Consider the following 25,360-nt stretch of genomic DNA (forward strand, 5'->3'; position numbering starts at 1 on the left):
AGCCTCTGGTTCCTCATCTGTACCTCTGAATTTTTGAATTGCTGTGATAAGGTTTTTGTACTGCTGGAGGTTTATAGGCCTAGGAACATACGTGAGAGGAATGTTCTGTTTGTCAGGGATACATTTCTGCTTTAGGATCTAGTGCTCATTTTCCCACAGGTTTCAGTAGGGTTAATGTTTGGTGTCTTGAAAATATAAGGTTGAAATTTAGATTTTGAGAACTTTGATGTGTTCACCTAATGCTTTACAGTAGATGTTTATAACATGTGCCTGAGACAGGGCCTCTGTCATTTTTATTGGATGTAACATTTCCTCCAGCTGAATTTCTTTTGTATCTCTGTCTTCAATTGAAGGAGGCTAGATAATCCTGCTAGAACAGTATCAAAGTTTTCTCATTTACCCAGCAGCTTATCTTTGCAGGAAATGTTTACAGCTGCTGGCTTTTGCCCATTGCCATGAGCTGTTTCCACCCCTGCTCCCTCTCTCAGCCCAGTGGTGTGTGACCTGGCACCAGCCTTTCGTGCCTCAGAGCTGCCACCCTGCTCCTCACTCGAGGCTTTTCTGATGCTGTGGAAGTGACTGTTTAAATGTTTTCTGTTAGAGCAAATATTTAAAACTAAAGAAACATTAGTAGATGTTCTGTCTTTGGTGGCAGGCAACTATTATGATGCCCCAATTCCATATTAATGGATACTGGATTTGTACAGCTAATTCTGCTGAATTAGCTGGAGCATGCAATCTTCCTGGTTGCAAGGGGACAAACCAGAGCTGATCTGACTTAATGTGGACAGACAGTAGCTAATTTGATCTAAAGCTTGCTGTTTCAGGGCCAACTGATCACATTCATTTTGGAAACTGAACCAGCAAGGTGAACTTGTTTTGAATAAACACTTTGTCTCATGTGTCTGTTACAGCCATACTTCGGTATTGAAATCTCTAAAATGATACATACTGTGTTCAAAAAGTAGTTTCACATACTGGATATGGATCCTCCCTATCTTTCTTTAAAGTAAAGCAGTTGTTTTGAGTAGCCATTTATCCCTTATGTCTTGCATAAAAAGGGGAAAATTAATATAAAATTAGTTGCTGTTTAGATTTGAGCAGAAGGTGTCTTAATCCAAATGAATCTCAAAGGTTTTAAAAAAATGATGCAGAAAATATGGGTTTCAGGTAGTGTAATGGTCAGCTCATTGGTCAGTGCTGCAGGAAGGATGCACTGCAGCTTCTCAGCACTTGGGCTCCAGGAGGAAAACGTTCTCAATTACACAGAGAGAATACATGAGGTCGTTAAACTTGAAAGGACTTCCTGGATCATTTTATAGTGGCCAAAATCTGTTTGTTTTGTGAAACACATGAAGCTGGCTGGAAATTAGAGGGAGTATGTATGTGTGTTTTATTCATCTATCATAAAGTCCTTCCTGTGGATAAAGCTTCTTGTAAATGGTTTTTCTTTTTGAGTACTTAGCAGAAAATCAGGAAATTATCCTGCTGTAAAGAAAATTCAAAAAGCTAGTTGACCCGTGAGGAAATACACGATGAGTTCTGTGAAACACCTGGCATTCAACATGCAGTGAGCAAAATTTTCAGAACAAAAACTCCCTGTGAGCGTGTAAGCAACCACCTTGAAACATTAGATTTTTCCTGTGTGAAACCCCAGATTTTCTGTTAGTCAGAAAATCTTGTTGGCTTTGCTGCTGGCTAACTTAGAAAAATATGTGACAGCTAAAGCAGATGAAGGTCTCTTGTTTGTATGGCACTGTTAAAATTGATTTGTAATTTCTGGTTTGATGAAGTAAATTTCCAACTGTTTTGGAAGTTGTCTTTAAATTTTGAATTACAAGTCCACAGCTAGCCTTGGTAAAACTGCTTTCAGATGAGTGACTTGTGGACAGGTTATATTATCTAATAATGTGTCCCAGCAAGTTGATAATTGGGGTTTTTTGGGGTTTTTTTTGGCCTTCACGTGACAGTAGGTTTTATCTTTGGTTATGTATTTAGCTTTTAGAATTGTTGGTCTGAATTTGATTTCAGTTTTTCTGCTCTTTTTATATCAAGTCAAGGAATGTCTTGTTTTCTGTTTCAAATTTATAGTAGAGAAACAGGTGAAGTGTTACCAGAGAACTCGCTGTTGTTAGTTGATATTTCTGACAGACATTTGTTCAGGGTGTGCTGGTGAACGAGCAGGTTGCTTGGGGTCTAGGGAATAGACACAGTGCCATCATGAAAGCATAGAACTTGCAGTCAGTCAGGGCAGCTGGCTCCCTACAGGTTCATCTTGCCCATGGCAGACTCTTGAATTTTTCTGTACTTCATTGTAATTGTGGCAGAGGATGCATTGGTTGGTAAGATTGTTGAGGGTTAATGTTGTAGAAGTGTTTTGAGATAGTGAAATGAAGAGACTATCATGACACCTCACTGCTTCAAGTGTTTTCATGTTCTCACATTGCCTGAACTTTGCGATGTTTCGTAAGTTTATACTCTGTATAGTGCAAAAACTACAATTGCTGCTGTTTTCAGTGTTTTAGTTGTCTCCTTTCTTCCCAGCAAATGCCAGATGAATTTAATTGCTCTGCAATAAGATTTCAGTGCTCTAAATTTCATCCTGTAGCATAGCAAAGACTGCATCTGATCTCTAAAAGAAAAAGAAGCCTTTTATGTTAGAATTGCCCATGTGAATCATAATACTGCTGATGTCACTTATCACATTGTACGTGAACACTGGGGGAGGTTGCATTTCCACATTTTCACTTCGACGCAATTGTTGATGCCCTTGGCTTAATGTCTTGTACTTCTGCTCCAACAGCTGCTTGCTCTTAGCTGAACTTGTGCCATTTCGTATTTACTAATTAGAATATTTGAAAATATGTTTCTGCATTTAATATCTGGTGGAAAGTATGGATTTAGTGCTGTGAAGAGGAGACAGTTTAAGTTACTTTCTTGATCCTTTCTTACTGTGAGTTACCGTCAACATCTGTGAACTGTGAGGGATATCTGGCTTTAAGGACAGAAATGGACTGATATTTTTGAAATCTTTGCTATTCTTCAAAAGAACTTAAAATATATGGATGAAGAAATAGTTTTTATTTACCACACTCCTGGAAAGTACAAAGTCTGGCCATGTGTTAAGTGATTACTTGCATTCCAGGAAAGATGGATGGTCACATAATGTACTTTTCAGTACTGCTCATACATCTTCCTGACTCTTGCCCTGCTGCTGGTAGTGTGACTTGCCTTTTCTGTGGTAGAGATGGGCTTGATATGTTTTAATTTATTTGCTGTTTTAAGTTAAAAATGGGCTACTGATGTGAGATGTTCACAGGGTTCTTGATCAGCACATACCCTCTGTACCCTTGCCTCTACCAAATATCTCCATTCCTTGGTTAATATCTTACAGATTTGTTATAGTCTTCCATCTTTTTTTATGTCTGTAACTTACTGCTGATGGCTCTGGGTTGGGATAGCTCAGGAGGGCTTATTGACAGAGATTTTAATTTCACAGTATTTCTTCGTGTCACATTTCTGCCTTCTGCAGCAGAGTTGCGTAGCAGTTCATGTTCCTTGGTCTGAAATAATTAGTGCATCTGACAGCATGATCTCCATTGGGAACAATGGTACAGCTGGTCTGAAAGGTGTTTTAATATAAATGTTTTGTACTCTTCCATGTATCCACATTCTTCAGAGAGGAGTGTCTATAATACAGGAAGTAATGACATTACAGCATGTAGCTGGCATTTTTTTAATGCCCATAATACTGAGATGGAGTCATCCTTTTATCTGAACCAGTCATATATAATTGTACATAAAATAGTAATAGCATGTATGAAATTGCAGACAGACAAAAGTATTCTTGACTGTTTTTCCCATGTGCAGGTTGGCATTCCTGGTGAATGCTGCCTGTGAAACCAGAAGGCTGCAGGATAACTTTGTTCACAAAGTGTATCTGTGAATTCCATTGAAGTCAAGCAGTAAAAGAAAAAATCAGGTTTATTTTAAAGTATTGAATTTTGCCATAACTACGGGTGGATGCAGTTGAAACCTGGAGATGGACTGAGAATAGCCTTTGATGTGTTAAAAGATCTACCACAGGCTCCAGTGTAAATTCTGTATTTGAAACTGGAGTAGCAAGACTTTCTAAGGAACCTCCCACTGCATCCTGAGCTTGTGCAAAAGTGGTGAAAGAAGCTGCAATGATTTCTAAAATGGTACTTTTCTGTGGACTTGAAATCTGAATGCTTTTCATTTCAGATTGAGGTTTTGTATTTGTTTGATTTGGTGGTTTGTGTGTTGTTGCGTTTTTTCCTCTAAGTTAGAAGGAGATTTAATTAACTCATAGATATTACTCTTGAAATTATTTAGCTTAAAGATAGATTTTTAAATTTTCTCTCACTATATTGGGCAAGCAAAGCTTTTCCTCCTTTTTTTTTTAACACCCCCTCCCAACTGTTTTAATTCCCCTTTCCCTCTTCAGGCTAAATAAATTATTTCATATTTTTTTTTCTAAGGGGGATGTCATTATGACTGATAATTTCTGGTTTTTTCCCATTTCCCCTGTGCTCACTCTCTGTTAGCTGTTTGGGCTGAATAAATCTCTGAATGGGTGAGAACACTCTTGTTCTGTCAGGTCTGTTGTTGCCGTCAGTAGTCTGGCAGGTCTGTGTGAGTTCTTAGCATCTTGTGACCTGAATGTTTGCTCTGAGTAGGTGGTTGCTAAGAGGATGTGCCTGCTTTTATTCTTCTAGAAGAGCAGGTCTGTGCTTTATAGAGGAACCAGTAGTAGGACTGGATTTTAGTCTAACATCAAATTAGAAGCCTGTTATCAATATGTTATACCAATTACTAGGTGTATGTGTACGGCTTTTATTGAGAGTGCCCTGATGACTGGGTTTATTATGCCCAGTCATGTTGTTTGAGCACTTAAATGTGACCTCTTGATTTAGCTTAGACGTGTGTTTCAAGAAGTAACAATTGCATTTACAGTCTGCTCTTACTTTGTAAACTGTGGATGAGAGAATGCATACCTGTATATTTTACATATAAACTTTTTTTTTTTTTTTCTATTTAAAAAGGTGCTCATTCTGTAGACATAAATTGCGTGGGATTAGTGCAGCTCACTGAGAGAAAAATGTGCTAAATTGCTCAAAACAATGGTTGGGAAATTGACAACCACTGTCTAGAAGAAAGATGGACAGTGATGGTCAGGTGAAAAAGTGAGCCTGTGGATGGTGTTGGCATTGGCAGAACAGCTGTGAACAAGCTTAAAATTGTTCAGTTTTGTAGACAGACCTTTTTCTTCCGTGCAAAATGTTTTGAGGGACAGAAAATGAAGCTGAGTTACTAGGTTCTGACATCTGATAGATGGAATTGAAAAAAAATGGGTTTTAAAACGTTGTACTTTTTGTAATGCTAATTAGGTGTGACAATGTAATGATGGAAAGTAGGCAGTGAACTCACAGAAGCAGGAGCTACATGTTTGCAGGTAGTGACAGTTTCTAGTAAAGGATATGTTCACGTGGAGAAATTCTACAAAATAGCTGAAGCTAGAAAGTGAAAACAGCTTCATGGATATAGATACCGTTTTACAAGTAGTTCTGTGAAATGTCTCTAAATCAGACTGGACATTTGTGCAAGTCTAGTGGGTTCTGGCATACACAGTGATTAGAATGGAAATAGGATTCTGAAGCTGTTGCATAATGTAGCATGTAACTATCAAAACATATTTTTGTTGAATTTAAGCTCTGAGAAAATTGAACAAGCACTCCTCAGTGCCCCACAAGAAGTAAATGGGTAATGCTGTGGTAATAGCTGCTCACAGGCTATCTTTATCAGGAAGGTTTTCACCTTGGATGTCTTGAGAGAATTATTTTCCATACCCTTCTGTCTGTTAAAACCACAAACATGCAGTTTAGGACATGAAGTGATCTGAAGGAGTTTTTAACCGGCTGAGTTAATCAGAGATTTTGTCCATTAAGCTTCAGTGATCCATTGCACGACAGATGATGAATATTGTGTATAAATTTGCAAGAATAAATAACATTTCAAACAAAGCACGATTGTTTTTCTTCTTTTCCCAGAGCTCCGCTGCACCCCAGGGCAGTTTGCGTGTCGGAGTGGAACCATTCAGTGCATCCCTTCAAACTGGCAGTGTGATGGATGGCCCACCTGCGAGGACGAGAGCGATGAAGTTGACTGCCCGGGTAAGCAAATCTAAGAGAGTGCTCAGCCCTGTGCCAGCTTACTTTGCAGCAGTACTTTGACTCTTCCAGGTTGTTTGGTTATTTTTATTTGAAATTGGTGATCGATTGGTAGAACTGTACCCATTATTAAGAAAGACTAAGTTGGCTTCTCTTCATTTTTAGCAACTAATGCCACAAACAGTTTTTTGCTTGTCTGAATTATCCTTCCATTCTTACGGTCAGAACAGGTATCCTGAAGATGAGGAGAGTTTGTGGTCTAAAAAGAGACTTCTGCCAAGGAAACAATGTTGCAGTTAAACTGAAATGACACATAAGCCTGTGGTTAATTGGAATTACTGATTAGGTTGTATATCAGTCAGACAGTGCTGGGTGACATTGCTGGACTTGGGTAGAGAGTTTGTTTCATTGCTCCCTGTTCTGATTATGCTTCTTGTGCTTAAGTAGAGAACTTTGTTCTGCCAGACAAGCTGGTGTATTTGCACTTCATAAGGTCCTGTGACCATATGCTTTGAGGAGCCTGTCACCAGCAGGGGATCTCTGCTAAAGCTACTGGATACTGAACTGTGCTTAAAAACAAGCAAAGAAATATTGTGACTGTACAATCACAATTTTGAATATTCTCAGTTGTTCAGGCTAGTACATGTCTTACAGTGTATCTTAAGAGTGAAGTGGCCTGTAATTTTTTTTTTTTCTGTTGAGAGCAATGAGACAGGTATCTGAAAGCATGAATTCAACTGTGACACAATTCAAAACTATCTTTACAGAATGACTAAATTACATTAAAAACTGTTTTAAGAAGTTCTTTGCCAGTGAACTACTTAATTTTCTTGGCAGAGAATCACGTGAACTCTGTGTCATTACCTTAACAGCATTCAGTCTGTCATCATTCTGAGTCCCTAGTTATTTTAGAGGTGCTACAAAATAATAACATTGATGTTTTATTGCAACAAACTTCTAGATATTCATATTATATAAAGGAATTAGAGAAATAAATCTAACACACAAGCTTTGAAACTGTGCTAGAGCTAGCCTTCTCCCCAATGAGTACTATGGAAAAATAATTAAAAGAATGTCAGTGCTCTTTTAAGAAAAATTTTTGTTAGTTTGTGTGTGTGAATGTGCAGCAAAGGGGAAAAACAGTCAGTAGTTTTTTCTGACATTGAAAATTAAGCTGTGCTATTGATAGTCTGTTTAAGGATATTCTTTACAATGTGGATGTCCTAAAGTAAATTGCTTTTATATTTGTGCTGTTATTCTTCCTTTTTAGCTAACTTTGGCCAAATGTGAAAAAAGCTATGGACTTAATAAAATTCTGGGGTATGATGGAATTCAGTGTCTGGGGGAAGGCAGAGTCGTGTTCTTATTCAGATTTACTCAAAAAGCACTGAAGACTTTGCTTGTGGGAACAATTGAACTTCCACATTAGTAGAAAACTATTTTTATCTTCTGTTCCTGATGTATTAGTCAGCAACTTAAGTTGTTGCCTGGAATATGCACCAGGATGGTGTTGACTAGGGACTGGAGTTCCAAAGAATGTTTGGTATATGGATAGGAGGAGGATTATATAGGAGTAACATTTCTCAATACATAGGTTCTGGTGTTGTGTTTGGGGTGCAGGTCTCACTGGACTGTCTAGCCTGACATGATGAAGAACTTGAAGGTTAAAGAAAGGAAATGTGGGAGAGACTTGATTCACCACCATGTCTGTGTGCAGGAAGAGAAGAATAACATCTGTAAATACCAAAGGGAAAAATGCTGGACAGCAGAGAGAAGGAAAGTATTTCACTTGATGAGAGGAGTAATTAGATAAGTAATTGGTGAAAAGGCTCAGTAAAACAGCCAGAGAGGAGGTGTGGTGTTTGTGAAAGAACTGAGATATTTGCACAGTAATGCGAGGAGTGCAGCCAGCAAACCAGAGGAACAAGAGCTACCGGTGTAGGATGTAAAAACTATTCTACTTGTAACAAAAAACTTGGTGGGATTGCATCGTGACCTGCAATGGGTGTTGAAGGGTAGGTGTTATTCATAGCTGTCAAGAATAAGGAGAGGTTGGTGTGCATGGGAATGCTCTGTTGGAGCATGAAGAGGAGTAGCATCAATGAAAGTAAACCTGAGGACAGAATCCGTTTGGATGAGCACAGTGTGCTTGTGTTGAGGAAAGCAATACATACGTGACGAGTCACAGGAGAGACTGTCTTGGGACACTGATTGTGGAGCTAATGCTACTAATAATAGTAACATAGTCATACTCAGGAGTGGCAACTTTCTTCTTTGGCCACTGAATTAACAAGAAATGATGCAGCTTTAAATTTAGAAAATACTTTTGGATTAGATGAGCAGTTGTGTGATGATTCAGCTAAATGTAAATACTTTAATTAAAAGTTCTTCCCTTCAATAAAGACAAGGCTGAACACTAAAAGAGCTAGTTAGTGAAGCCACCTGGACTTGTGAAACTTGGAGAATTACAGTATCTTTAAATTAAAAGGCATGAAAACTCTCTGAAGCATGAAAAGAAAACTTGCAAGAAAGGGCCCTGAATCTAGTTGGGAAGCTTGTTAATCTTCAGCCTTTGAGCCACTAATGGCACACTCCAAATGAGCAACTCGGAAGAGATCAGTGCAGTGAATTAGGGTTTTGTGGTGCTGTTAAGTGTGTTTCAGTGACTACTTAGTCATGTTGGTGTTTCAAAAGGTTTATTACAAAGCCATTGTAAGTTGTTTGCCACTGTTGGTTCACCTTTTTTAGGCTTAACTTCATTTGTGTTAATAACAAAGGTCCTATTAAAAGAAGAGGATCCATAATTAATAAATTAGTTTGGTAATCGTGTATTGGCTGAAGTACAAGAAACATTCCAAATTGTAAGGCTTTTTGTTTGAATTTCTTCTGGCATTTTTTTTCAGAACACAATTAAGTAAGACATTTCATTCATTGACAATCTGAATAAGTGTGTGAGATGCTTATTTTTTGCTTTATTTCTCTGAAGATTGTCATTATAGCTGTTTTTATTCTTACTGTCTCTTGTCACAATGACCTTTTTCCTTTAAAACATGGAATTTCTTTCAGTCCCAAATTTGTCATGTGTAAAGTACTGTTCCCCTGCCCTTCCCACTATGCACCATGTGTCAGTGGAATCTGCAGCAGTGATTACCCTCAATTCATCTCTCTGATAGACTAAAAGCAGTGGCTGCTTGCTTTTGTGAGCAATACTAAAAGTTCTGGGAGGGTTTGTTATGTAGCATGTGCCTGTGACTTAAGCAGTGGAGCTTAAAGAAATTTGTGGACTCTTCCATGTCAACTGTAATTGATCTGAAAAATAGGATTTAGAGTACATAGAAAGACCAAAGTGGTCAATATTTAGAATACACCAAAGTGATGTATTCTATGAACTGGTAGAAACAGGCATTAATATCTTAAACAAGGACTTTTACAAATGGGAATTTTTTATTACTAATCACTTTCTCTCGTGTTTCTACACAAGCGAAGTAGAAACAATTTTTTCACCTTTATCAAAGTTCTGTATTTAAACCTGTAAGAGGGAAGGGATCTGCAGTTTACCTTTTACTGCTTATTGGATTTCCAGCTTTGCTTCTACCAGAATATCAGATCAGCTTCTGCAGATATCCTACCTTCTTTGCAGGCCTTCTGGTCTAACTCATTGTCAGAAGGCTGAGCAGAGAAGGGTTTAGTATAGCTCTGGCTGTGTTTTCCTCCCAAACTGCAGGCTTGATTTTTTTTTTTTCTGTTGACTTTGAATGAGAATGGATGTCTTAAATTTGAGTGCCCTTCATAAAATCCTATCCATATCAGTTTTACATCTTTCCCTTCTGATGAAGCAGCAGCTGCAGCAACCTGTGATCAAAAACAGCTTTGTGTTTTGTTTCACCAAGGATATTTTGTATGGTTGAAGTGACTCTTGACATTTGTGCACTTCTTAGTACATCTCCTTTTTAAAAGCTAGGTATTAATGATAAAAACCTCTAAGCATTTCCACACCTTTCCTGAGCCCTTCCTGAACTCCTATTTTTTTTACCTTCCCTCATGATGTTTAAATTATAAGCTGTTTTCTGCCAGTCCATTACCCTGAATAGCACTCAGCACAGCAGGATGCTGTTCTTGCTTGGCATTGATATCCTAGCACAATACAGTTGATAACACACAGCATGGAGCTGCTTGATCTGAGAAGAGTCATTCCTCTCTAGGAGCTTCTGAACTATATTTCCAAATACCGAGGGACAAAACTGGACTTAATCTTGAAGTTCTCTCACCTCTCAAATTACCCGATGGAATTAGAAGCTTTCTAAGCTTTCAGTAGGGAATATGCTGGTCAGAAGATTTGAAGCTTAGGAGACAAGGCAGCTTTTATGCAAATGTTGAGAATCTGTGTGTTTAAACAGGAGCAACTCAAATCTTGGTACTAATAAGATATGGCAAGATCTGGTTGCTTCACAAGCAGTTTAATTTTGGCATCATTTGACATAGTACCTCCATCCTTCTGAAGGATTTTGCTTGAGTGACTTGACATGTATGACACAGAAGTTTTCCAAAAGGTAGAAGGAGCTGTCAGCATGGCAAACTTCCATTCTGAATTGGTTGCTTCAAGTTTTAAATAACTGAAAATAGCCACAGAATCACCACTGTTGGACAACTTTCTCTTGATGTATAGCCCTATAGTTAGACTATAATTGTGCTGGACTGAATTAGATAGCAACTCCAAATTGGAAGGAGCTGGGTGAATACTAATCATGACTGGATCCATTGGGAAACAGACTGGAGGATGCTTGTGTTCACCACACTAATATTTGAAGGGTGAAAAAAAATAGTGCCCCATGAGTTCATTTTCTGCACCAACTAGCCAGCAAATGACATTTCTGGAGTAATTATATGAAGTCAGAGAAACAGATCTATATCTTTCTTGGCTAGTGAAAATACCACTGTTGCTGTTATTGCCTGTGGTTGTAGTATTTAGAAGAATAAAGATCTTGGAATATAACTGATTTTCTGAAATGGCATTGCTTTCAGTATATGAAGTGTGCATGTAAGCACTGGAAATGATGGCCTTTTCTTTGTGAAACACTCAAACATGGTTAGGTTCTGATCTTCTGAGTTGTTATCTAAAGATGAGTGCATGGCACTCTATTTTTAAAGATAAAATTATTTGTAAAAAGGAAGTAGGGACAGCAAAGTACATGGAAAATTCTTCCACAGAGTGTTGTAAAAGTTAAATAGAAAACCAGTCCAATTACACCTTTGCCACCAGAATCTGCAACAGCTTTTCATGGCAGTCAAGTGACTTAGAGGCTTGTTAGTGTCTCTTTATTACCCTGGAAAAAGTTGTCATCGATGCTTTTCTTGGGAGACAGATATTCAGGTCAAATAGAAGCAATTTAATATTTGAAGAGCTCCCAGTTTATTAAGCAGCTGATACCACTGGACTTGGTGGCTGCTTTATGCCACTTCAGTCCTGGTTTCAGCAGCGAATCTGCTGACAAGGGCAGATGCTGAGGAAGGAATGAGTTCTGCTTCCTGGGTGTGGACTGATGGAACTCTCTCTGTGTGGGATCTGTGTAGCTATTTTTCAAAGCATCTGACATAAATTCTGTTAATTTACCATGTTAACCTGTGTAACCCTTCCTTAACCTTGCATGTTAAAACCTGTGAACTTTTGTTTCATTCCTGTGGGAGATAAATTGTTAAGTCCTCGTGGGCGTTCTGTTTAGCTGTGGAGGGTCAGCCATATGGTGCTGCATCTGCTCTCACTTCTGAAAGGCAATTGATTCTTCATGTGTTTGGTTCTGACTGGTTCTTTAGGTTTAGCTGTTACCACTTAATGCCATGGGAAAATAGAGCTCCCCATGCTGAGCTCAGTAGAATTTGATAAAGCATTCCACATTAGTTAGTGTTATTTTTAAAGTCCTGCTATAATTGAAGATTTGATTTTTTTAGTGTCTCAGTATCGCTCTGAAAATCACAGTGTAAATAGTGCTACTGAACCATTAGGATTAAAAACAGATTCTAAAACTAAAAATAGATTAGCCTTTAAAGTAATAAAAAATCAGTAATCTTCACTGTCAAATTATTTTACCATTTTGTTTCCTTTGAAATGAACACTGTCTGAATTTCTTGGCACTGACTTCTTGCCTGTGATAGATAGCATATTCTTAGATAGCTGCTTTATTCCTGTAAGGCCATGCGAGTGTATTATGCACAGCCATTCCTTAATGGGTGATCTCTGTAGACATGTAATTCCTAGGATAACGTGATAATTAAATAGTCCTTGCTTATCCCATTAACCCAGGGCAAACTCAGTATGCTAGAGCCAGATGAATGCAAAGTGACTCTGCTGTTCCTGAGCTCCAGCTAGCGATTTTTTTTTTGCTCATCAGTGCCTACATTTGTTCCAAGGAGTGCACTGTTTGGTGTTGGGTCTTGTGGAGGTCTTTCCCCAGGTAATGCACTGAACATACTGCAACTGTTAAATTATCATGTAATTGCTGTGGACCTCTTGCTTTCCAAAGATAGTCCGAAAAGAGAAGGTTCTATTGACGTGGTTTTGTATATATTTCAAACAGATGTAGTTAAACAAGACTGTTGAGGAAGACTGTGTAGCTTCTTTTATTTGGGATCATGACTTAGTTTGTTTGGTTTAGGAAGGCTAAATGGACCTAATCAGCTTTAAAGGAAAATAAGCAGATTTTTTATATAGAAATTAGTATCTACATAGTTCTGTGCTGGTTAAATCCTATTACCTTCTATAACATCTAGTAGTAGTAAGTAACTTACAAGTAGGTACTTAAAACACTTACACTCTTGGGTTTTTAGTTTTTCTCTTTTTAAGGTTAATCTGTTGTTTCCACAATAATCTTTCTTGGTGCCCTTCTCCATTCTTCTCTATGGTTTCTCCCCACTGCTGTGCCAGCCTTCCTGCTTAGGAACCTGCCAGTTTTGCTGGCTATGGCCCACCCTGCATTGCCTCCACCTGAATTGGGTGTTCCTTATTTACTCCTGGTAGGCACATGGAGCCCTCCAGTCCCTTTTCTTGAATAACACCTTACACTGTCCTAACTTACTGAATCCAGTTGTCATGTACACCTGTTAACCCTGACACTGAGATGAGGGGGTGTGGGGGTTTATTTCAGGAGTCATCAACTAACTTTTCCTTTAGAAGCTTGAGAGTGAATAAAAAAGCTTTGTTTTTCTGGCTGAAGCTGTGTCTCCTTTCCTGGTTTTAATTACATCCTACATCTCAGAGCATGTGTTGGAAAATGTATTGGAGGAGTTGTCTTATGTCCTTGAACACAGCTGAGGAACAAAGCAGCTGGAAAGTGGGTAGTTCTGTAAACAGGAGCAGATACAATGGGGATGATGCATTTGCTGCAGCAGTTGAAATGATGAGCAGCAGGTCCTGTGTACAATTGCAGGCTGGTGAGAATCTCCCAAAATACTTAGTTTACCCTGCACGGCTCATGTAATGGCTTGTTGGTTCTTTTCAGTTGAAGGTATTTCAGTTACCTGCTGAGTAAAATGGCCAAGCTGTTATTGCAGGAACCTGCCACCTTTGCTTACCCGAGTCATGTATCACATATGTCTTGAATTAAAGCCCAGAGAAAGTTTAATAAAATGAAATCTGCCTTTGCTTGCATCTTTCACCACTATTAACTATTCCTCCTGGTCCCCAGGCTTGACAGGGGACCAGCGAACTTACCATGGGAAGGAGAATGTGGACTCAAGGCACAATCGAGGGAGAGGAGGAGAGACCACCCGCTTCCACACCGTCAACGTGGCACAGCCTGTCCGCTTTAGCAGTAAGTTGCAGACTGGAAAATCTGGGCCATCTTTCTGCTAATTAATTTAGAAATTTAGACTATTTTTAAATGAAAAAGCTCTTGCATAGCTTTTTGACCAAACTTTGACATGTGGTGCTATTTCAGGTGTTTGTGCATTTCTTTTATATCTGTCCTGCATGGTTTATATAGTAGACCAGGACATGCAAAGAATGCTATGTCCCTATTAATCCTCTTTTTGTGAAAACAGAGTTGCAATTTTCTCTTACAACTCATTGCGGTTACAGAAAACAGAATAAAGAGGCTTGAGATCAGAACTGTGAATTGCAATGAACAGAAAACAGTTTCTGAATTTTAAGTTTCTTAGGTAATGCAAAATTAATAGTGCAGGTGCTAAAATCATATTTCACATCTATTTTAAATGTCATCCTCCTGTCCTATGGTTCTCTCTGTTAAGAACCCATCACCTCCAGGAATGTCGGTCAAAAGCGCATGGGCCTGTTTCATCCAGAAATGCCTCGAGGCTTTTATTTCAAGTTCCCTCAGTTGAGTTGAGAGAAAGCAGAAACAGCAGTTCACACCATCACCTTCTTACTTCCTAAAGATCTGCTTTACAGTGATGCTTTTTCCAAAGCAATCAAGAATTTCCCCAGAACTTCTGTCATCTTCAGTGATTGACTCTGGGAGCAGGATTCTGTGAATACTGTTGAGACTGTTAGAGTAGCTTGAAAACTTCACAACCAGTTGTATGTATTGCTAATTACCTAGTAGAAAGACACAGTCATTAAATTGGCTACCTCTGGGGTTTTTGTACTGCTTGTTTTTGCATGGATTGATCAAATTTGTTTTATACATATGTGCAGGCAAATGTCTTCTGCAGTAGATGGTCAGTCTTAATTTAAAATTTTAAAGGCTGTGACAATGTGATGGAACTTTAGTAGGAGCTTCATCTTTTTAAAAACATGTAAAAAAAAAAATCAACATTTATCAGAAACTGTAGTAAAGTAAATCTATAGGGATCTGTAATATGTGCACCTCCTCCTCCAGAGGTGAAGTGTGCACACTGTTGTGTGTACACATCCCAGTGATTATTGATTAGGATGCGTTATCTTAAAGATCCTAATTTGGGGGGAATGGTTTCCCTTCTATTCTTCATGTTTCCTAGGAAAGTGCCCAACAGGATGGCACCACTATGAGGGCACAGCCAGCTGTTACAAGGTGTATTTAAATGGGGAGAACTACTGGGACGCTGTGCAGACATGTCAGCGGGTGAACGGATCCCTCGCCACCTTCACCGCAGACCAGGAGCTGAGGTTCATCCTGGCACAGGAGTGGGACTTGGAAGAAAAAACATTTGTAAGGAAGGACCAGCGTAGGTGAGTAGGAAGAAAAGGACAAAGATCTCACATTACAGAGAATGGTTTCTGTGTGGTACAAATACTGGTGGTTCAGTTTGTGTAGAAAATCTAATGGCAGAATTGACATCAGGTGAATAAACCAGTATGAACGTGCTGGTTGGCTGATTGGCAATGCACCATCTCCATTTTATGTTTTAATTAATATTAGCAGATAATTCAATTCAGCAGAGTCTCTTTATCAGCAGTCTTCTTATCTTCAGCTTATCTTAGCAATGTACAGGTATTCTTGAACTGTGTCAGGGAAGGTGGATTTAACAATGATTACTGCTGCACTACCTTGTACAGAAATAATTATTTAAATTTTTCAACAACATTTTGATTTCCATTAAGTTCCTGTAGCTCTAACAAAGAGCAGCTTTGAGATAGGAATAAAGTAAAAAGGCATTTTGAGTTGCACTTACCGTGTTTGGGTAGCTTTAGACATTTCATTCTGTTAGTTCACAACAAACAATTCCTTCTTTTTCTACGTGTAGGATTTTTGTCACTCGCAGGCTGCCATGACAGGTCACCAGGAGTGGCTGAGTAATGGTGTATTTCTGTCTCTGGAGAGTTCAATGCTTTGATCCAGAGCAGTCTGACCTAAGTTGTTTATGTTCAGAGATACTTGACTTCTGGATGCTGCTTGTGTGATTTTTGGGTTTGAGATACTGATGTGCTGCCATGACAACAGAATAAGGTGCTGCTTATGAGTAGAAATAAAAGACACAGTCAGTTATAATTTGTAAATCTAGAAAATCACCAGATATTTTATCAAGTATTTTCCTCTGTTCCTCAGCTGTAGTCTGTCTACATGGCCAATGTATGGGCCAGAAAGATAAGGAAAATGTCATCAGAATGTTTTGAAAATTAGCTTTTACATATGAAGACATTAGAAGATTCTGTGTAATTTAATTTGTTACTGTGGTTTTGGCCTGTATCTTTAGACTGTAATTTAATTTTTGTTTTGCAGGTTCTGGGTGGGATATCAGTATGTGATCACCAATCGAAATCACTCTCTGGAAGGTCACTGGGAAGTAGCTTATAAAGGTGAGTCTCTCAAATTACTGCTTAGTTCAGTGCCCATGGAAACTATCAAAGCATGAATATGATTTGCAAGAACAACATATTAAAGCATGAATATGATTTGCAAGAACAACATGAATTCTTTCACTGATGGTATTGAAATAGTGTAGGTGAACTGCTTCTCTTTATAGGGCAGAAGTGGAAGATTTTAATACTAAACACGCATCTTATTTTAAAGTTTAAGAAGTTTTATGGGTTTTCACATTGGCATGGAAAGAACATGTGTCAGTTTATTTGGGCTTTCCCCTTGATTAAGTTGAGAGATGGGAAACTACTCTGTAATTTCTCCTTCTTTGTGGTGTTTAGATGAACTGCTGATTCCTGGTTCTAGTATTTGCAGACCAATGAAGCATGTTTGGAAGTTTTAACGTCTTAGGAATTGGTAGAATTTTATATACTAAAACAGCACACTTGAATTTTGCAGAATTTATACAGATTTTTTTCTTTTTAAAGTATCTCAGATAGTTTACTAAAATCATGTCAGAATTTGCATAATCCCAGAAATATATCTCATTTTATATGAAAAACTGAAGGTTAATTTGATGGGCATCATTGGCTAAACCCTTTCAATTGCAAAACAAGCAGCTCCCTCTGCTGAAAATACAAAGTTATGCTTCTACACCTTTTATTTTTAGCTAATTCAGTTGAGAGTTTAGTTAAAGTCATCATATGAACTCTTATGTGTACAGTTGCCTGTCTAATTCCTGCACTGGTTTAGGTAATGGAAAGTTTGTAAGAGAGGTGTTTTTTTAAGCATCTGCACTGTGAGTTCCAGTGTAGCATTTGAAAACTAATCTGAATAGTTTTTTTTCTCATGCATAGTTTGCAGTATCCATGGAAAATCTATAAGGAAAACTTTCCTTTAGGTACAGACACATAATTATGATCAGAATTTTCAGTTTGGTCTAGAAAAATACTTCCTTTGACACATGAATACAAAGATTCTCCTTAAAAGGACCTTTCTTTGCTTTTTGGAAAGCTGACTGCACTGCCATCTGCTGACAGAGTGGTTGCAACATGAATTACAGGCATGAATTACAGAAAAATCATCATAACTTTCTTACTAGTTTTATTTAATTTGATGCATTATATAAATTTAAGCCTTCTCAATACTAAATAATCTTCTGTTTTCAAGGTTTATATTCAATAAAGAGATGCCTCTATGAAATAAAGTACATAGTTACATTCAGTAGTTTGTGAAAATTTCTTTTTAGGCTTGTATTGAGGCAGACTGAATTCCTAATACCTGTTTGAAAAGTGATTTATAGCTTGAAAATTTTAATTTATTGTTGTGACATGTGGAACATAAGCCCTCCAGAAAATGCCCTCAACACTTTTTGCACTGTTTGGAGATGATCAGGATGCTGTTTCATGAGTTGAAAGGACCAAACTGTGGATGCCTTAGTGCATCCCCCCCAAGCATGGAAGGGCTCTGTGGGGGCTGCACAGGTGGATGCACATCTTTGGAAGCACTTTGGAGATGCGTGGAGTGCCAGGGACAAGATTGCTGTGTGGGTTCTTGCTCCACTGGTAGCAACTGTGACCAAGCTGAGCGTGGTTTGAGGAGGTGTATAACTATTGTCAGGCAAACCCCCTGGGGCTGTGTGAAGCAGCTCTGGTGATGTTGGAGTACCACTTCTCCTGGTTCAGAGTGACAGAATTACCCAGTACTTTGAAAACAGCAGCCTCTTTTCTGTGTGAGTCACCCCTTCCCTCCCAGCTGTTTGCCTTTCCCCAGAGCAGCGTTGCTAATGGGAGCTGAAGCTGGAGGACTCTTTGTATTGGAGTTGGTGTGCGTGGAATGGGTGATGTTACAGAGCCTCTCTAGAGCTTTGCATACCCATAGGCTGCTTATGTCAATGTATCTCATTCCAGGCTCTTCAGAAGTGTTTTTACCCCCTGACCCTATCTTTGGTACGGCTATGTCTGAAAAGGAAAACGTTCTTTGTGCTCAGCTCCAGTGTTTCCATTTTCCTACCCTCCGGCACCACGGTTTACACAGCTGGTATGCTGAAAACTGCTATGAGAAATCTTCATTCCTCTGCAAAAGGAGTAAGTGTTAACTGTGTCATGTGTTTAAATATGCATACAATAAGTAGCTGGAAATTTTTTCATTACCCTTTCTAATTTTTGCCCAGTGAATTAGAAAAAAAAAGGGTGGAGTTATATTTCTGCTTGTTTTTAATGAAGAAGAGCATCATAATGTGTGGCTGTCACACAGTAGAGTTTTACAAAAAAATCATTAGGCAGCAGTATCAGTCCCAAAATAAATTTGGGCAAAAAAGTTTTTTGTTGGTTGGTTTGTTTTTAAAATACCTTATTAGTAAACATTGCTCTGAAGTTATTAATTTTACATTAAAATGAGGAAACACTTATTTCTGGTTTATATAAAGTATAGCAAATTCTACTAAATTCTTTCCAGTCGGCTTTTAGAACTAGAAGGTGAAGATAAGTGAAGGTCACTGACTTCAAGGTGGGAAAAAAAGGCTTTTGTTCTGTGTCTTGCATTCTTGTACTCCAAAAACCCTTGATACCAACAGAGGTATTTGCAGTATTATCAGGTAATCTTAAATGTTACCTGATCTAGATGGTACTTCATTGCAAGGAGAAAAGGTGTTTAACTTGAGGGTCATAAAGGGTGCAACTGAGTGCCAGGGAAGTTGTGCAGCCTCTGTCCTCAGAGGTTTTTATGACCAGGTTAGATAAAACCCTGAGCAGCCCATTGGGATGTCATGGCTGACCCTGCTTTGGTCAGAGGTTGAGCTGGAGACTTCCTCAGCTCTCTTGCAGTCTTACCTTCCCTGTGGACCGTTCCAGCTGACCTGTGCATAGGGTGGAGGGGACAGACCATCCTCCCTGAGCAGTTGCTCCCTCTGCCAGGTTCCAGCACTGTTTTCTCTCTCTGGTTTTGGCACCTGCCTTTAGGTCAGTGGGCAAAATGCAGCTAAGCTTCCCTTGCTGGGCAGGGATCAGGATGCTGCTAGGACAGTGGAAGTACTATTGCCTGGCTTTCTTTTTAAGTCCTGGCCCATTCAAAGGCCTTCAGATTTGGTCTAGAAAAGATCCAGCTTTTCCTAATACCAGGAAAGAGGAAGGGAGCTGCAGCAGGCTTTTTAAGATTAAGCTTCTGAGACCATTTGCCTTCCTCTGTCTTGGAGAGGATGCTTGGAAGTGGGTCAGTTCCATTAAATACCTAAAACTCACCTTGTCAGTGAGCTGAAAATCGTCTCTGTGTCCCTGGAGACCATCCATTATCTTTCCCACTCCCTGGAGATCCCTTTTCCACTTTCTTTAATGTGAAGGCCTGGATTTTAACTGGTGGTCTGCTTATGTTTGCAAATCACTTAATGCAACAAATTAATCTGGATTCTGTGGTTACTGATGTGCTTTTCTTTCCTAGGCCAGACTTGTGTTGATATCAAAGACAACATTGTTGATGAAGGCTACTATTTCACTCCCAAAGGGAATGATCCCTGTTTGAGCTGCACGTGTCACAACGGTGAACCTGAGATGTGTGTGGCTGCTCTGTGTGAGCGGCCCCAGGGCTGTCAGCAGTATCGCAAGGACCCCAAGGAGTGCTGCAAATTTACCTGCTTAGACCCAGGTAAGACTCTATTGTTACAGTTTTGTCAGTAAAAAGTAGTTGAGTGCTCAGCTTGGCTATCTTTGGGTATAGCTTTGTTTGAAACAGCACAAGTGCCTCTACATTGCTGGGTACAACAACCCCATGGGGAAAGGTCTCAAATCATGGGAAAGGAAACACTTCAGGCTGTGGCTGGTAAAAATGAGTTATCCCTGATGCTACTTAGAAAGGAGAAGCAGTAGTTTATTTTCAATTTGGAGAGAGATAATAGTGTGGGTTTTTAGTAGAGCATCTGGTACATTTCCTTTGTCATGTTTAGTTGTCATGAAAACAAAGCACTTTTCTCTTGAGCATTAATTAAGCATCTTTTTCTGGTGATGAGCATATTTATGTGTGTGGAAGTTTTCATGCAGGGATCATGTGGGAAGCAGAGTTTTAAAATTATATAGAGTTTCAATAATAATCAGGACCTGCAATCTTGCTTGATTTGGCATATCAGTGCAAGTTTTTGTTTTAGATCAATAAAGTCAGTGAAGTTGACTTTGAACTGTTTGTCATTCACTGTTTTGGGATGCAGATTTTGGGGAGGTTATTTTCCTGTACAGAAAGGAAATGTAGCTTACTTGGAGTTTATTGTGAGGGTGGTCAGATGCTGGAGCAGATTGACTGTGGAAGCACCTTCTGTGCAGATATTCAGTGTCTTATTGGACTCTGTCCTGCACAACCTGCTCTAGCTGATGCTGCTTGAACAGGGGTTGGACAAGGTGATCTCAGGATGTTCCCTTTAACCATTTTGTGATACTGGGGTTTTTGATATTTTAAAAGAACCTCATCTTAATCTGAGTGCATTAAGAAGCTGTTGTTCTGAACTCCTCTAGAAAACAGAGAAGGTCAGCTCTTCCTATCAGATGCTTCTATTTCAATCTGTTACAAATAAAGAGGTGCTTATTGTGTTCCAAATTTGCAGTCTTACTTTTCCTAACTAGAGAAATTAATCATTAAAGGCCACTGGCTCTCCTTGTGTCACGTTTGTTCTGACGGTTAAGCTTAACAGATGTTTGCAGCAAGTGTGGCAGGTCTGTCAGTGAAAGAGTGTGGAAAGGCAGGAGTCTTCCTCCCACTCTTATCAGCTGAGTTAAGACTTAGGCTTCACTTTTTTTATCTTCAGGAACAGTGTCAGCAAAGCATCATCCAGCAGACAGGATAAGATGACCTGGGATAACCTCATGTCGTGTTCTTTAATCCTTGCTTATTGCTGTGGATCTTAACTATTTCATGAATACTGATTTGAAGAGTGTATTTTACCACATCCTTTCTCATCCTTAAGCTCTTTTCCTGTATTGATGCTAAATGAGACTGCTTCATTATACTCTTGCTTGAAATGTTCTGGTGGATTTTTCAGTAACTTGATTTTTTAGAGAGGAATTATCAAGCAGTCATCCAACTTCTTTCATCATGCAGTTACTTTAGCTAATGATAAACACTGAAAATTTTAAATTAAACATTTCAGTTTTCCTTCTGGGTAGTTATAAATGACTATTCCAGATGACAAAAATTAATTAATTTCTTTAATCAGCATGCATTTATCTCCATCCAATTCTTTCATGTATCTTCCCTAAGTTCTGTTGCAAAGGAAAGAAAACAGTTTACTAATCAACAGTAAGTAAATTAATCACCCAAGGAGAAACCTGGGGGAAATAAATCCTGCTGTTGGGTTTGGCAGGTAATCAGCTCTTGCAGAGTGAGTGGGTGAGCAATGATTACAAGTGGTAACAAATATTACTCAAGGACTTGTTAGTAGGGGGATTTTTCAGTGGTAGGAGTAAGCTGAGCAGTCACAGCTATAGCAGTTTCAAAGATGCTTCTCCTCACTTAGCCAAAGATAAATAGCAGAGGAATATTTTGAAACCAAGGTAGTCTGTATATTGCTGCTCTGTGTTGTGGTAGAAAATAATTTTTCTGTTGTGGCTGTTGTTTAGACAGACCTACAACTGTGAAAAAATAGTAGAAGAAATAGAATACTTGGAAAGAGCTAATGTGCCAAAGCTTTTCTAGTGACTGAACTGGTGCAGTTACAGGGCACTACTATACTGAGGGTAAAAACAAGTTTTCTGAAATAATTTGTTTTGTATTTATGTGGGCTTCAGGTGTCTTTGCTGGTCTCAATCCCTCCCTAGAGTCCATGCCCACTTCCTGCCTCTCATTCTTGCACCTGCACTGTACTGTGATGTGGTTTTTCCTCACAGAAAAGTGCTGCCCTATCTCCACCTGGCCCCCTTTCTCCAGACAAATCTTGTTCTTTCTCATGGCACGTTAATACCAATACTCCTTGGTTATTAACAACAATTCTCCTCTGTTATTACTAACAGTCCTTGGTTGGCTCCACAGCCACCTGTTGTTGGTGTTTGAGACATACACGTGAGTGTATCCCCTTATCTGGGAACTGAGAGATCAAAAGGATCTCACTCTGGGCTCCTGTTTATAGGGTCACAAGAGAATGGGCTCTAGTTGTAGTAATTTTCCATCCTGGCTACATTTGGAGTCACTAACTTTCTTTGAAGGTGCAATAACAAAAATACCACTCCAAGTAGATTGTTATTCAGGCAAGAAAAAATAGTTTCCAAGGCTGTATATTAAAAGAAAGGTGTTCATTAGACACCTGTGAGTTCCTGGGAACAGACAGTGTTTCTGCTAAGCTCAGGAGGGTTTAGTCCAAGTGCAGCTCATCGAGGCTGAAGTCTAATGAGCGTTTCTCAGACCATAGGGCAGCCTTCAGAGGGGGGATGCACCATCAGAATCCATCCCAGAACTAAAGTCAGCTTCTCTGGCCCTCTGCACCTACATGTATATTTTACTAAAAGCACTTCATTGTTACTGACAGCCTTGACTGTTCTGCAGTGATCATGGAGTCAGCATTGCCATAAGATGGAGGAGAGCAGGGGCAGGTCTGTGGTGTTCAGGAGGCTGTGCTGGTTGGGAGGTGTGTGACTGCAGCACTTGAAGCTCTGTCAGCGATAGTTGCTAAAAGGTTTGACAGCACCCAGGCTTTTGTGCCGCACAGCCGGATCTGAGAGGGTGTAATGTTCGAACTTATGCGTAGTGCACTATTAAATGAATTCCTTGTTGCCAAGAAGGTGTTACATAATGAATGCCAGCCTGTTAGCCATGTACTGGAATGATATAAATTAGGTGGATTTTTCTGTTACTAGCATGTGTAGCAATTAATACTTAATTTTTTTGTGAGGCTTTTAGCCTTCTTTTATAAGGAAACTTTGATAAAGCTTCAGTTGCTGTTAGTGGAAGGGAAAGTATGGAGGGAGCTCTTGCAACTGGAGTGGGTGTAGGAAAGAGGTGGCCAGGATCTGGCTCGTTCCTCTGGGAAGTGGTCCTGCAGTGGCTGGGAAAAGGGGCCATCCCTGCTAGTGCTTGTGTCCTGCAGCAGCAGGTGGCCACATTCTGAGGCCACCCCATCTGTTTCTTACCCACCCCTAACCTGGGTGTGTTTCTCATTCAGAACTCTTTAATGGGAAATGGGTGCAAAGAACACAGTACATCATCTTTAGGTCATTTTTCTTTGTGTAGAGTACCTGTGTGTGCTTGTGTTGCTTAAACATAACCAAGTGTGATTAGTTGAATTGTGAAAAATGAATGTCTCTTGTGCCTGGTGCACAAGGAGTACAGTGGTAGTTTGTTCACAGCAGCCTTCCCAGTGTGGGTCTGGTTAGCAATGGGATAGAGCTCTCCAAGTTCTGAGCTCCTGGGTCTGCTTCTTGTTCTGCCACTTGCTTTTGGTATGACTCTAGGAAAAGGTTTCCCATTCACCTTAATCTCTTCAGTTCCTGAGTGATAATTACCATGTTCCTATCACTTAGTGGTGCTAACCAATGTACTGGTGTCATGTGGAATTTTGATTGTCATTGTCACCCAGATGAGACTATGTTCAGAGATTTTTTTAGTGGAAATGGAAGTGTAAGGCTATTCAGAAGTTACATAGTGTATAGATATGCCAGTTCTCAAGCCTTTTCCTCTTTAGTATAATATCATCAGCCATACAAGGGAAACAAGTGGATGTGCAAAATGACATTAATCTTTCTTTTTTCCAATTTTTGGAGGCCTGAAGCCTTCAACGTTTTTCCCCTTTGCCTGAGGAAGATGTTCTTAGAAACTTTCGGATCTTCTTGCAGTAAAAAGATAAATCACCTGATGATTCATGATTTTCTTATAAATTTGAAACATGGAGAAGTGTTAAACCAGGCTAATGAATCTCCACTCTACGTTTATCTCTCCGTTACTGACAGAAGAACATCAAGAAAAGTGAATCTTGAACAAAAATAACAGGCTGTTTTTATATGTTTTATGTAACAGATGGCAATAGCCTGTTTGACTCAATGGCCGGTGGAATGAGGCTGATTGTGAGCTGCATCTCCTCCTTCCTCATCCTCTCTCTGCTGCTCTTCATGGTCCATCGGCTGCGCCAGAGGCGGAGAGAGCGCATAGAGTCTTTGATTGGAGCAAATTGTGAGTATCAGCTCTCACCTTGTGCTTATTATTGACACATCAGTGCATGTAAAAGGGAGAAATGTCACTGTCTTGCTTGACTGTGCCTGTGTCTTGGTGGGCTCTGCAAACTTGAACTTTTGTAGTGGATAATGGAAAAATATTTGTGTTTGTGTGTCGTCCTAATCTGAGATATCTTCTGTGGGAACAGTAGTCCGTAGTTTGAAGAGGTTAGAGTCAAATTTAGATGTGATGCAGGACAAATAGACTGGGAGCAGGTGGGCCTGGGTATTGTGTGATTGCAGCAAGTTGACTTGGATGGGTTATGTAGACTTTTCTAGGTCTCCAGGAGACATGAGTTCCTGAGGTGTGAAAAGTGGAAAACAGTGCTGAGATCTGACTTAAACTGAAGAAGACAGCACGAGATAAAGTCACTTACTCCTTGCCCTTCTCTTGAAATAGTGCACCATTTCAACTTGGGCCGCAGGATGCCTGGATTTGATTATGGTCCCGATGGTTTTGGAACTGGCCTTACTCCACTGCATCTTTCAGACGATGGGGAAGGTGGAGCATTTCATTTTCATGATCCCCCTCCACCCTATACTGCTTACAAGTACCCAGATATTCAACATCCTGATGACCCACCTCCTCCTTACGAGGCTTCTGTCAATCCAGACAGCATCCTCTGTTCCACTCCAGGTATGCAGGCAATAATTTCTCTTTTTTCTCACTTTTTCATTTTGGCTACAGGATAGATATATATATTTTTTAAAGCAATAATCATGTGTTTTAACAATTGTGATGGGAAAAGACATTTTACAAAAA

At 39.4% G+C, this 25,360-nt stretch overlaps 1 protein-coding gene across 2 annotated transcripts in view; it reads left to right on the forward strand.

Annotated features, from left to right (window-relative positions):
• The window catches only part of DGCR2 (DiGeorge syndrome critical region gene 2), a 45,142-nt gene that overhangs the window by 14,154 nt on the left and 5,628 nt on the right, over window positions 1–25,360 (forward strand). For both annotated transcript variants that reach the window (XM_023937573.2, XM_023937574.2), the window contains exons 2-9: window positions 6,072–6,194; window positions 13,871–13,996; window positions 15,141–15,351; window positions 16,343–16,419; window positions 18,331–18,507; window positions 19,856–20,059; window positions 24,404–24,556; window positions 24,998–25,234. In XM_023937573.2, coding sequence (XP_023793341.1) covers window positions 6,072–6,194; window positions 13,871–13,996; window positions 15,141–15,351; window positions 16,343–16,419; window positions 18,331–18,507; window positions 19,856–20,059; window positions 24,404–24,556; window positions 24,998–25,234 — 1,308 coding nt within the window. The remainder of the gene's footprint in view (window positions 1–6,071; window positions 6,195–13,870; window positions 13,997–15,140; window positions 15,352–16,342; window positions 16,420–18,330; window positions 18,508–19,855; window positions 20,060–24,403; window positions 24,557–24,997; window positions 25,235–25,360) is intronic.

The sequence above is a fragment of the Cyanistes caeruleus genome, chromosome 18 (assembly GCF_971803275.1).
Source record: "Cyanistes caeruleus chromosome 18, bCyaCae1.hap1.1, whole genome shotgun sequence".
NCBI classification, from domain to species: domain Eukaryota; kingdom Metazoa; phylum Chordata; class Aves; order Passeriformes; family Paridae; genus Cyanistes; species Cyanistes caeruleus.